Source organism: Heteronotia binoei, chromosome 15, assembly GCF_032191835.1.
Source record: "Heteronotia binoei isolate CCM8104 ecotype False Entrance Well chromosome 15, APGP_CSIRO_Hbin_v1, whole genome shotgun sequence".
NCBI classification, from domain to species: Eukaryota; Metazoa; Chordata; class Lepidosauria; order Squamata; family Gekkonidae; genus Heteronotia; species Heteronotia binoei.
In genome coordinates this window covers 5,767,478-5,780,142 of record NC_083237.1, presented here as the reverse complement: position 1 = coordinate 5,780,142, position 12,665 = coordinate 5,767,478, and the positions used below count along the sequence as shown (strand labels likewise).

Below are 12,665 nucleotides of genomic sequence, written 5' to 3'. Positions count from 1 at the left end.
GAATTGTTGGTACTCTCTGTCTGGGGCAAGTGATGCTCTGAATTCTTAGTGCTTCGGAGGGACAACAGTGTGAGGACTTATAGTGTCCTGGCCCCACTGAAGGACCTCCTGGTGGCACCTGGGTTTTTTGGCTACTGTGTGACACAGAGTGTTGGACTGGATGGGCCATTGGCCTGATCCAACATGGCTTCTCTTATGTTCTTATGTCTGGGGCAGTGTTGCTTTGTATTCTTGGTGCTTGGGAGGGGACACAGTGGGAGGGCTTCTAGTGTCCTGGCCCCACTGATGGACCTCCTGATGGCACCTGGGGTTTTTCTGGCCACTATGTGGCACAGAGTGTTGGACTGGATGGGCCATTGGCCTGATCCAACATGGCTTCTCTTATGTTCTTATGTGACACAGAGTGTTGGACTGGATGGGCCATTGGCCTGATCCAAAATGGCTTCTCTTATGTTCTTATGTGGCACAGAGTGTTGGACTGGATGGGCCACAGGCCTGATCCAACATGGCTTCTCTTATGTGACACAGTGTTGGACTGGATGGGCCATTGGCCTGATCCAACATGGCTTCTCTTATGTTCCTATGTGACACAGAGTGTTGGACTGGATGGGCCTTTGGCCTGATCCAACATGGCTTCTCTTATGTTCCTATGTGACACAGAGTGTTGGACTGGAGGGGCCATTGGCCTGATCCAAAATGGCTTCTCTTATGTTCTTATGTGACACAGAGTGTTGGACTGGATGGGCCACAGGCCTGATCCAACATAGCTTCTCTTATGTTCTTATGTGACACAGAGTGTTGGACTGGATGGGCCATTGGCCTGATCCAACATGGCTTCTCTTATGTTTTTAAGGCAGAGAGACCCTGGACTGAACTGGAGCCTTCTCTGGGTCAGGTGGGTGCCCCAGTCGCTGATCCACCTTGACAAGTAAAACCAGGAAGATCAAACAAACAAACTCCCAGAAGCCACATGAGAAGAGCAGGAGCCGGGATATTTTTGTTTTGTTTCCTTTGGCGTTTCCCCTCAATCATCCCTCCTTCCTATCATATGTCCTAATTGTTGTTTGTATGTTTCTTGTGTATCGTGACTCTGTTTTTTAATTATTGTAATGACGTGCGTTTCGGATAGGTTGATTTCCATGGTTTTAAAAGGTGATCTTATCGTGTCACTGTGCTAAATGGTGAGCCGCCTCAGTGCCCCTTTGAAGGGCAGAAAAGCAGGGCGCATATTTCTAAATAACAATAAAAGTGAGACAATCCACCTCCCTTGAGGGGGGGCATTAATCTTGACTTTTAAAGCCTCCGTCAACCATTCCTTAATGCCCGCGGTTCTTTACAAAAGCTTGTGAGTGAAAGAGATCAGTCCCTGCCGAACTTCCAGGTGTGGCCTGCCCGGCAGTTTCCTGCAATTACAGCAGATCTCTGGATGGCAGAGATCAGTTCTGCTGAAGAAAATGGCTGCCTCGGAAGGCGGAGCCTGTGGTTCTGTACACCCCCGAGGTCCCTCCTAGGGTTGCCAGGTCTGATCAAGAAATAGCTGGGGACTTTAAGGGCGGAGCCAGGAGACTTTGGGGGTGCAGCCAGGAGCAAGGGTGTGACAAGCACAGTTAAACTCCGAAGGGCGTTCTGGCCATCACATTTAAAGGGACCGCACACTTTTTAAATGCCTTCCCTCCATTTGGAATAATGAACAATAGGGACGTCTTCTTTTGGGGGTCATAGAATTGGACCCCACGGTCCAATCCTTTTGAAACCTGGGGGTTCGTTCGAGGAGAGGCACCGAATGCTATGCTGAAAATTTGGTGCCTCTACCTCAAAAAACAGCCCCCCTCAGAGCTCCAGATACCTGTGGATCAATTATCCATGATTTCCAATGGGAATCGGTCTCCACAGGGAATAATGGAGTGCCCAGCAGACGTTTCCCTTCCTCACCCCGCTTTCTGATGACCCTGAAGCAGGGGGAGGGCCTTCAAACCGGGGGATCCCCTGCCCCCACCTGGGGATTGGCAACCCTAGTCGCTCTCAAGGCTCCATCCCCAAATCTTCAGGAAGGACAGGAGAGGAGAAAGCAAACCCTGCATTGGTTTGGGATGAAGAAACCCGGGGCTTTTCTTGTAACAGGAACTCCTTTGCCTATCAGGCCACACCCCCTGATGCAGCCAATCCTCCTGGAGCTGTAAGTTCTTGGAAGATTGGCTACATGGGGGGGTGTGGCCTAATAGGGAAAAGGAGTTCCTGCTACAAAAAAAGCCCTGATTAAACCAAAGATTTCTAGAAGGCGAGCTTTGAAAGAAGGTGCTCCAGGGACATTTCAGGCAGTGGAGCGGCGGAAGGGGAAGGCGCGGACGAGGGCACATCAGCAGGTCGCAGCAGGGAAGGGCAGGCCGGTCCCCGCATGCCAGAGGCCCACCCACCACAGCACGCAGGGCTCAGTAAAAAAGCCCAATGTTGACAACTCCAGGAGGGAGTGTCCCTTGGTGCGCCGCGGGGCGTCTGCAGGCCCCTCTTGGCAGGAACCTCTGCACACTAAGCAGAGACCTTCCTCTTCCAGCCGAGAAAGACACAGGCGCTTCCGTTCCTGGAGGCTGGGATGGCCACGCACCCACTGCGAGGGCTCGGTTGTGTAAGAATGTTCGGGTACCCAACGGTCCTCCCCTGGTGTACAGGAGGGGCCCCAGCTTGCAGCCTCGCAGATCCACAAAGTGCAAAAAGGCCCCAGGGCAACTGAAAATATGCAGGAACCTGTGGGGGGGGGGGAGGAGGCGTGTGGAGTCAAGGAACTGGGGAGGGGAGAGTCAGGATCTCTTGGCGCATTTGCATAGTCTGACCTCCTGACTCAGGTTGTTAAAGAATGTCGGGCATGAATTGCTCAATGCAAGGGTGTGTGTGTTATTATAGGACAAAGTGGGGTCTGAACTCCCCCTGCCTGGAAGTTCAAGGTCCCAAAGAAGACTGGAACAGCCTCCCAAAGATAAGGCAGCCATGGGTGGAAAAGCAAACCAGTCTTTGGATGCCAACAACCTCCGCTTTTGGACTAAGGCAGGGGGTGGCCAAACTGTGGCTCGGGAGCCACATGTGGCTCTTTCACACATGCTGTGTGGCTCTTGAAGCCCCCACCACCCTGTTGGCTGGTTTAGAGAAGGCATTTCTCTCTTTCATTCACTTCTTCAAGGCAAGCCAGTTGGTGGCTTGGAGAAGGCATTTAAAGTTAAAGTTGCTTTCTTTCCACCTCTCCCTCCCCCGTTTATTTGCCTGCCTGCCTTCCTGTCTTGCGTCTCTCCGACATCTGATGTTCACGTCGTGCGGCTTTCAAACATCTGACCTTTATTCTATGTGGCTCTTTCATTAAGCAAGTTTGGCCACCCATGGACTAAAGTATGGAACGGTGCGATTCCAGCATTCTGTGGAACGGAGAACACCCCCTGGCTATGATATTTTAAAAGCGGTGAAATTTGTCGCGACTGCAACCAATGTCTCCTGCAGAGTCTTGTGAGCAAAAAATTTTACTCTGTGAGCTGCTGGCATCAAAGTTGTGAGCTGCTGCATCATTTAGTTTGCTCTGGGGCCGTCCTTCCTGAACTAGGACAAAAATGTGTGAGCCGGAGGCTACAAACCTGCGAACCAGCTCACACTCACTCAGCTGAGAGGGAACACTGCCTGTAACACTATTTTGAACTCTAGGGGTGAAACACTTTGGGATGTTCCTGTTCTTACTATTTCTGTTCCGTGTGTTTTCAGGTCTGACTTGGATGTTATTAAGCGTGACGTTTGTTTGAATGAGATAAATTTACAATAGTTTTTGCATATATCCTTCTTCTTGTTTCTTCACACGGAGGCTTAAGCTTTGATTCTCTCAATTCCTTCCGTGTTTCTCACTTGTGTTGCTTATCCTGAACCAGACACTCGGTCCAATAAGGTCAGTATTATCTACTCAGACTGGCAGCAGCTCTCCAGGGTCTCTGGCAGAAGTCCCTCGCTTTACCTCCTGCCTGGTCCTTTTAACTGGAGATGCCGGGGATTGAACCTGGGACCTTTTGCATGCCGAGCAGAGGCTCTGCCACTAAGCCACAGAGCTTCTCCTTTAGTCTCCAGGATCTCAGGCAGAGGTCTTTCCCATCACCTCCTGCCTGGTCCTTTTAACTGGAGATGCTGGGGATTGAACCTGGGACCTTTTGCATACCAAGCAGAGGCTCTGCCACTGAGCCACAGCCCTTCTCCTTTAGTCTCCTGGGTCTCAGGCAGAGGTCTTTCCCATCACCTCCTGCCTGGTCCTTTTAACTGGAGATGCTGGGGATTGAACCTGGGACCTTTTGCATACCAAGCAGAGGCTCTGCCACTGAGCCACAGCCCTTCTCCTTTAGTCTCCTGGGTCTCAGGCAGGGGTCTTTCCCATCACCTCCTGCCTGGTCCTTTTAACTGGAGATGCTGGGGATTGAACCTGGGACCTTTTGCATACCAAGCAGAGGCTTTGCCACTGAGCCACAGCCCTTCTCCTTTAGTCTCCAGGGTCTCAGGCAGAGGTCTTTCCCATCACCTCCTGCCTGGTCCTTTTAACTGAAGATGCCGGGGATTGAACCTGGGACCTTCTGCATGCCGAGCAGAGGCTCTGCCACTGAGCCACATCCCCTCTAGTTCAAATATGAACACATATGAAGCTGCCTTATACCGAATCAGACCCCTGCTCCTTCAAAGCCAGCAGCATCTGCTCAGACTGGCAGCTGCTCTTCATAGTCTCAGGCAGAGAAAGGTCTGTCTTGTCCCTTCCTGCCTGATCCTTTTAACTGGAGATGCTGGGGATCGAACCTGGGACCTTTGGAGTGCCAAACAGACCACTGAGCCACAGCCTGTCTTTGGCACCTGCCTACCCCAGGCAAAGAGAACTGCTAGTGTGCGTTGTCTCCTTGAAGTCTGCCTGACAGAAGAAAAAACAACAACTGTGCAATAAAAGTGATATTCAAAAAACCTTGGTTCTTATATATCCAAATCTAATAACATTCACAGACACCACACAACACGGAAAAAACAACAACAATTCTATACATCAGGGAGAGTCCCGCTGCAGAAAACAAAGAAATCTTGTTCAAGTTCATATACCAAGAAGTTCACATAAAACAGCTTCTTCAAAATTTTTCAAAATTTCCTGCATGGAATCCAATCCCCTGAAGATATCCGGCTCCAAAGGCAAAAGTTCTCATGCATCAGTCGACGCAGGATCACGTTTCACATTACGATGCTTTTTTCGAGAGCCAATCCGTTCTGAAAAATTCTCAATCCGACATCATGCAAAGATACTTAATACGCTGAATGCTTTAGGTGAACTTTTTTTTGTACATCAACTTGAACAAGATTTCCTTGTCTTCTGCAGTGGGACTCTCCCTGATGTATAGAATTGTTTTTTTTTACCGTGTTTTGTGGCATCTTCGAATGTTGTTAGATTTGGATACATACGAACCAAGGTTTCTTTTTTAATATCACTTTCCTTGCACGGTTGCTTTTTTCCCTTCCGTTTCGTACCGTGCTACCACCTGCTGTTCCTGACAAGCGGATAAGGCAGAAGATGAATGTGGAAGAGGAACGGGAGGGACCGTGTCCTTCCAGTCGGCCTGCTGCTGACTTCACCCTCTCCTAAGCCCTCTCTGCCAGTCACAGGGCACTGCCCTTCAGCTCCCAGATGGGTTCCCACGCTGCCTTCCCTCCGTCTCTTCACAGGGCAGGCGAGAAGCAGAAAGCGGTCAAGTGGCGTGCACCCAAAAAACCCCACAGAGTCAGGAGCGGCAGCTAATCCCCCTTGAACTGTCACCCGCCTAGGCGAGAAGGGCTGGGCGCTGGGAAACAATCCCTAGGTACACTTTTACTCATTGTGAAACAATTCCTCTTCGTGCCCGGACCTCCACGCCTCGAGGCTGAGGGAGCGTTGCCCTGACTCATGACCCCGCATGCCCCTTGCTGGGTTGGGAAAAGAGCCTTTTGGAGCCCTGGCGAGCTGGGCACAGAGCCCGGATGTCTGGCTGCCCCCTCTTTGACACTTGTAGGGGAGGGGCCCAGGTAGAAGGATGGCTCCCGCTCCAACAATAGAAGGTTAATCTCCAGGCCTGGCAAAGGAGAGCCACTCCTAGTCTAAGAACACGCCCTGCTGGATCAGAGTGGTGGTCCATCTAGTTCAGCATCCTGCCTCACACAGCAACCAACCAGTTCCTCTAGAGGGCCAACAACAGGGCACAGAGGCTGAGGCCTTCCCCTGAGAAGAACATCAGAAGAGCCCTGCTGGATCAGACCAGTGAGGGTCCATCTAGTCCAGTCTCCTGTCTCACACAGTGGCCAACCAGTTCCTCTGGAGGCCAACAACAGGACAGAGAGACTGAGGCCTTCCCATGAGAAGAACATCAGAAGAGTCCTGCTGGATCAGACCAGGGAGGGTCCATCTAGTCCAGCCTCCTGTCTCACACAGTGGCCATCTAGTTCCTCTGGAAGGCCAACAACAGGGCAGAGAGGCCGAGTCCTTTTTAAGAACACCAGAAGAGCCCTGCTGGATCAGACCAGTGAGGGTCCACCTAGTCCAGCCTCCTGTCTCACACAGTGGCCAACCAGTTCCTCTGGAGGGCCAACAACAGGACAGAGAGGCCGAGGCCTTCCCCTGAGAAGAACATCAGAGGAGCCCTGCTGGGTCAGACCAGTGAGGGTCCATCTAGTCCAGCCTTCTGTCTCACACAGTGGCCAACCAGTTCCTCTGGAGGCCAACAAGAGGGCAGAAAGGCTGAGGCCTTCATAAGAACATCAGAAGAGCCCTGCTGGATCAGAACAGGGAGGGTCCATCTAGTCCAGCCTCCTGTCTCACACAGTGGCCAAACAGTTCCTCTAGAGGGCAAGCAACAGGGCAGAGAAACTGAGGCCTTTCCCTGATAACAATATTAGAAGAGCCCTGTTGATCAGTCCAGGGAGAGTCCATCTGTTCCAACCTTCTGTCTCACACAGAGACCAGACAGTTTCTCCGGAGGTCCAACAACAGGGCACAGAGGATGAGTCCTTCCTCAGTGTTAAGAACCTAAAATCAGAAGAGCCCTGCTGGATCAGACCAGTGAGGGTCCATCTAGTCCAGCCTCCTGTCTCACACAGTGGCCAACCAGTTCCTCTGGGGGGCCAACAGCAGGGCAGAGATGCTGAGGCTACCTCCAGTGTTGCCTCCTGGCACTGGGATTGAGGTTAGTGGCCTCTAAATGCGGAGGCTCTGTTTAGCCACCACAGCTAGAAGTAACTGTCAGACGTGTCCTGCACAAATCTACCTAATCCGCCTTTATCACCATCAGTGCCTGCGACCATCGCTACATCCAGGGAAGGAATAGGAGGAACGGAGGGGGACCACGGTTTGCTGAGGCTGTTCTGCCATCCATTCCTGAGGGGGGGGAAAGGATCCAGAGGGGCATCTCTGTCATCCAACTTGCCTAAAAGTCCACTTTGAAACTAGGGGCAGCGGCTTCCTCCCGAGTCACTGAAGATAAGCAAAAGGCACCGTCTCTCTAGGGCCCCCTCCTTTAACCAGTCCTGACCCAGACAGCTCTTTCCAGGTGGCGAGATGTCAGACATCCTGGAGATCCTGAAGGGCACTAAGAGGAGAGGGAAAGCCATGGTTTCGGTTTCGCCAAAAAAAAAAAAAATGTGACACAGAGTGTTGGACTGGAGGGACCATGTTGGATCAGGCCAGTGGCCCATCCAGTCCAACACTGTGTGTCACATAAGAACATAAGAGAAGCCATGTTGGATCAGGCCAATGGCCCATCCAGTCCAACACTCTGTGTCACATAAGAGAAGCCATGTTGGATCAGGCCAATGGCCCATCCAGTCCAACACTCTGTGTCACATAAGAACAGAAGAGAAGCCCTGCTGGATCAGGCCAATGGCCCATCCAGTCCAACACTCTGTGTCACATAAGAACATACGAGGAGCCATGTTGGATCAGGCCAATGGCCCATCCAGTCCAACACTCTGTGTCGCTCCACCTTCCGATTTGGACACTCCCCCAGTGGTGTGGCATCCCATTCCTCTGGCTGATCTAGAGACCTGACTCATGTGGGGTAGGGGGGCCGTGGCTCAGAGGCAGAGCATCTGCTTGGCACGTGGAAAGTCCCAGGTTCGATTCCTGGCATCTCCAGTTAGAAGAATCAGGCAGTGGGTGATGCAAAGGACCCTGGAGAGCTGCTGCCAGTCAGAGTAGACAAGACTAACCTTGGGAAGCAGAGGATTAGCCTGACCCAGCAGGAAGCAGCTTTGCATGCTGATTGGCTCAGCAGATGGCGGCCTCCTGTGCCTTGGCTCAGCAGGTGGCGGCCTCCTGTGCCGATTGGCTCAGCAGGTGGCGGCCTCCTGTGCCGATTGGCTCAGCAGGTGGCGGCCTCCTGTGCCGATTGGCTCAGCAGGTGGCGGCCTCCTGTGCCGATTGGCTCAGCAGGTGGCGGCCTCCTGTGCCGATTGACTCAGCAGGTGGCGGCCTCCTGTGCCGATTGGTTCAGCAGGTGGCGGCCTCCTGTGCCGATTGGCTCAGCAGGTGGCGGCCTCCTGTGCCGATTGGCTCAGCAGGTGGCGGCCTCCTGTGCCGATTGGCTCAGCAGGTGGCGACCTCCTGTGCTGATTGGCTCAGCAGAAGGCGGCCTCCTGTGCTGATTGGCTCAGCAGGTGGCAGCCTCCTGTGCTGATTGGCTCAGCAGATGGCAGCCTCCTGTGCTGATTGGCTCAGCAGAAGGCCACCTCCTGTGCTGATTGGCTCAGCAGAAGGCCACCTCCTGTGCTGATTGGCTCAGCAGAAGGCCACCTCCTGTGCTGATTGGCTCAGCAGATGGCCAACTCCTGTGCTGATTGGCTCAGCAGAAGGCTGCCTTATGTGCTCATTCATGGGCTCTCTGGTTGCTCCCAGGAGGGCACGTAAAACAACCTGCATCTCTAGCAAGACAGTATTTCCCCTCCCACCCCCGAAATACTGCATTACAAGCGAGTACAAGCTGTTGGCACTCTCCTTCCAACCTTTGAGAAGGACTTCCTCCGTGATCCGGCCTTGCTGGTGAGGATCCGGGTGCAGCTCCGGCAGGAGGCGGCTGCGGTAATGCCAGGAGGAGTAGTTGGAGAAGTTCCGGCTGATGAGGTTGTCGCTGAAAGCCAGTTCGTCTTCGGGAGGGACCAGGGAGCGCTGCACCACAAAGCGCCGGTAATCCCAGCAGTGAACTGCAGAGGGCGACACAGAGAGGGAAGGAGGAGCTCAAGCGCGAGGGTCAGAGGTCAGCCCACCCTGCAAGCAAACTCCCCGGACGATCTCCTGAACTTGACATTCGGTGGTTGGCTCCACCTCCTGTGGCAGCCATTTTGTGGCTGAGTCCGCCACCCCGTGTCAGAAGTCCTAAGATGCTCACACACTAGGAAAGGCTGGGGATGCCTGCTCCAAGGTCAGAGCTGAAGGGAAGGCTGCGGAAATTCTCAACCAAAGGGGGCAGGGCTGGGAGGGACAGCGTGGGGGGGGGGGAAGGAGAGGCTCACAGTTGCGTTCGTCGCTCTCCAGGAACTTGTTGCACAGCTCCAGCTCGCGGGCCCAGTCCGGCTCCGGGATGTGCTCCATCACCCAGCAGCGGTGGTGCCACGTGCCGTAGGATTTGGGGTTGACACGCAGGCAGGACTCCAGGAAGGAAAGCTCTGCCTTGCAGAGGGCCTGCATCTCTTCCGGGGTCCTGCGATGGAAGAAGAAGAGATTGGATTTATATCCCGCACTATACTCGGAATCTCAGAGAGGTCCCAATCTTCTCCCCACCCCCCCAAAAGACACCCTGTGAGGTGGGTGGGGCTGAGAGAGCTCTCCCAGAAGCTGCCCTTTCAAGGACAACTCCTGCCAGAGCTATGGCTGATGCAAGGCCATTCCAGCAGCTGCAAGTGGAGGAGTGGGGAATCAAACCCGGTTCTCCTGATAAGAGTCTGTGCACTTAACCACTTAGCAAGAGCTATGGCTGATGCAAGGCCATTCCAGCAGCTGCAAGTGGAGGAGTGGGGAATCAAACCCGGTTCTCCTGATAAGAGTCCACACGCTTAACCACTACACCAAACTGGCTCTCAGAAGAAGACTGCAGATTTATACCCCACTCTTCTCTCTGAATCAGAATCTCAGAATGGCCTAACATCTCCTTTCCCTTCCTCCCCCACGACAGACACCTTGTGAGGTGGGGGGGGGGGGCTGAGAGAGCTCTGACAGAAGCTGCCCTTTCAAGGACAACTCCTACGAGAGCTATGTCTGACCCAAGGCCATTCCAGCAGCTGCAAGTGGAGGAGCAAGGAATCCAACCTGGTTCTCCCAGATAAGAGTCCATGCACTTAACCACTTAGCAAGAGCCATGGCTGACCCAAGGCCATTCCAGCAGCTGCAAGTGGAGGAGCAAGGAATCCAACCTGGTTCTCCCAGATAAGAGTCCATGCACTTAACCACTTAGCAAGAGCTATGGCTGACCCAAGGCCATTCTAGCAGGTGCAAGTGGAGGAGTGCGGAATCAAACCCGGTTCTCCCAGATAAGAGTCCGCACACTTAACCACTACACCAAACTGGCTCTCCATGAGTGGAAAGGGTGGGGGTGGAAGCACTTTGTGGGTTTATCACCCTCCCTCCCCCCCAGTTGCATCCTGCTCCCTCCTCCCCACTCACTCCTCTTGCAGGTGGAGGAAAGTGTCCCGCCGGAAGTTCCAGAGGGTGGCAAAGTCTGGGTTGACGCTCAAGATCTGGCTGGTCAGCTCCAGGGCTTCTTTGTCCAGCTGCCCCAATTTCCTCTGCGGGAGAAAGGAAGGCCAAAGGTCTGCGCTAGCGTTCCCTCCGAGCTGAGTGAGCGTGAGCTAGCTCACCGTTTTTTGTAGCCTCGAGCTCACCGCGTTTTGTCTCAGCTCAGGAAAAAATGGCCCCCGAGCGCGCTAATTCATGCATTCGCTCACAGCTTTAAGGCCAGTTGCTCACAAAGTAGAATGTTTGCTCCTAAGACTCTGCAGCTTAGAGGGAGTATTGACTCTCGTCGCCTGGGTCCATGCTCCTGACCCCAATGTGGGAGGGGCTTGCTGCCCAACGCAAGGGGCAACAGCCAGGAGACAAGGACACCCCGCATTCTAAAACAAAGCAGGAGTTCGGTGGCACCTCTAAGACCAAGTTCTACTCAGAATGTAAGCTTTCATAGAAAGAGCCCCGTGGCGCAGAGTGGTAAAGCTGCAGTACTGCAGTCGGAGCCCTCTGCTCACGACCCTGAGTTCGATCCCAGCAGAAGCTGGTTCAGGTAGCCGGCTCCAGGTTGACTCAGCCTTCCATCCTTCCGAGGTCAGTCAAAGGAGTCCCCAGCTTGCTGGGGGGAAAGCCTAAAAGACTGGGGAAGGCAATGGCAAACCACCCCGTAAAAAGTCTGCCGTGAAAACACTGCGAAAGCAACGTCACCCCAGAGTCGGAAACGACTGGTGCTTGCACAGGGGACTACCTTTACCTTTTTAAGCTTTCATGTACACGCATACTTCTTCAGACAATAGAACGTCTCACTGTACGTCATTCCTTTGTCTGAAGAAGTGTGCCTGCACACGAAAGCTTCCATTCTGAATAAACCTTTGTTGGTCTCAAAGGTGCTACCGGATTCCGATTTTGTTCTGCTGCTTCGGACCAACACGGCTGCCCACCTGGATCTACCCTGTTACTGCCCCGTGGCGCAGAGTGTTAAAAGCTGCAGTACTGCAGTCCTAAGCTCTGCTCACGACCTGAGTTCGATCCCCGGTGGAAGCTGGGTTTTCAGATAGCCGGCTCGAGGTTGACTCAGCTCTCCATCCTTCCGAGGTTGGTCAAATGAGTACTCAGCTCGCTGGGGGGGAAGCGCAGATGACTGGGGAAGGCAATGGCAAGGAAAGGACAGGTCCCCTGTGCAAGCACCAGTCGTTTCCGACTCTGGGGTGACGCTGCTTTCACAACGTTTTCACGGCAGGCTTTTTACGGGGTGGTTTGCCATTGCCTTCCCCAGTCTTTTACGCTTTCCCCCCAGCAAGCTGGGGACTCATTTGACCGACCTCGGAAGGGTGGAAGGCCGAGTCAACCTTGGACCGGCTACCAGAATCCAGCTTCCGCCAGAATCGAACTCAAGTCGTGAGCAAAGAGTTCAGACCACAATACCGCAGCACTGCTGCTTTACCACCCTCTCTCTCGGCTTGGCTTCGCGAACGAAGATTTAAGAAGGGTGCAATAGTCCACGTTTGCTGCAGGCTCGCTGGTGGCTGACAAGACCAATGTGGGACAGGCAGGTCCGGCCACAGCGGCTGCAGGGAAAAGTCTGATTTACCACCCTGTAAAAAGTCTGCCATTAAAACGGTGTGAAAAGCAACGTCACCCCAGAGCCGGAAACGACTGGTGCTTGCACAGGGGACCTTTCCTTTCCTAGTTACGGAGTTCTTGCTAAGAAGGGAAGGGCTCGTGGATCAAACTTTCCCACTGGGACTTGGGGATGTTTAGTCTGGAGAAGAGGAGGTTGAGGAGCAGGGACAAGACTGCTCTCTTGAAGTCTTTGAAGGGCTGTCCCTCAGAGGAGGGGCAGGGAGCTATTTCTGTGCGCAGCAAAGGAGAGGACTTGCAAGAGCGGGTGTAAATGAAGGGCAAGAAGGTACCGGCTGGCTATTAGGAAAAACTTTTT

At 53.4% G+C, this 12,665-nt stretch overlaps 1 protein-coding gene across 1 annotated transcript in view; it reads right to left on the bottom strand.

Moving 5' to 3' along the window:
• LOC132584431 (geranylgeranyl transferase type-2 subunit alpha-like) overlaps positions 1 to 12,665 on the bottom strand; it is a 46,120-nt gene that overhangs the window by 29,306 nt on the left and 4,149 nt on the right. The window contains exons 3-5 of the mRNA XM_060256307.1: positions 10,667 to 10,788; positions 9,520 to 9,707; positions 9,013 to 9,210 (exon numbers count right to left, since the gene is read on the bottom strand). Of these exons, the coding sequence (XP_060112290.1) occupies positions 9,013 to 9,210; positions 9,520 to 9,707; positions 10,667 to 10,788 (508 nt within the window). The remainder of the gene's footprint in view (positions 1 to 9,012; positions 9,211 to 9,519; positions 9,708 to 10,666; positions 10,789 to 12,665) is intronic.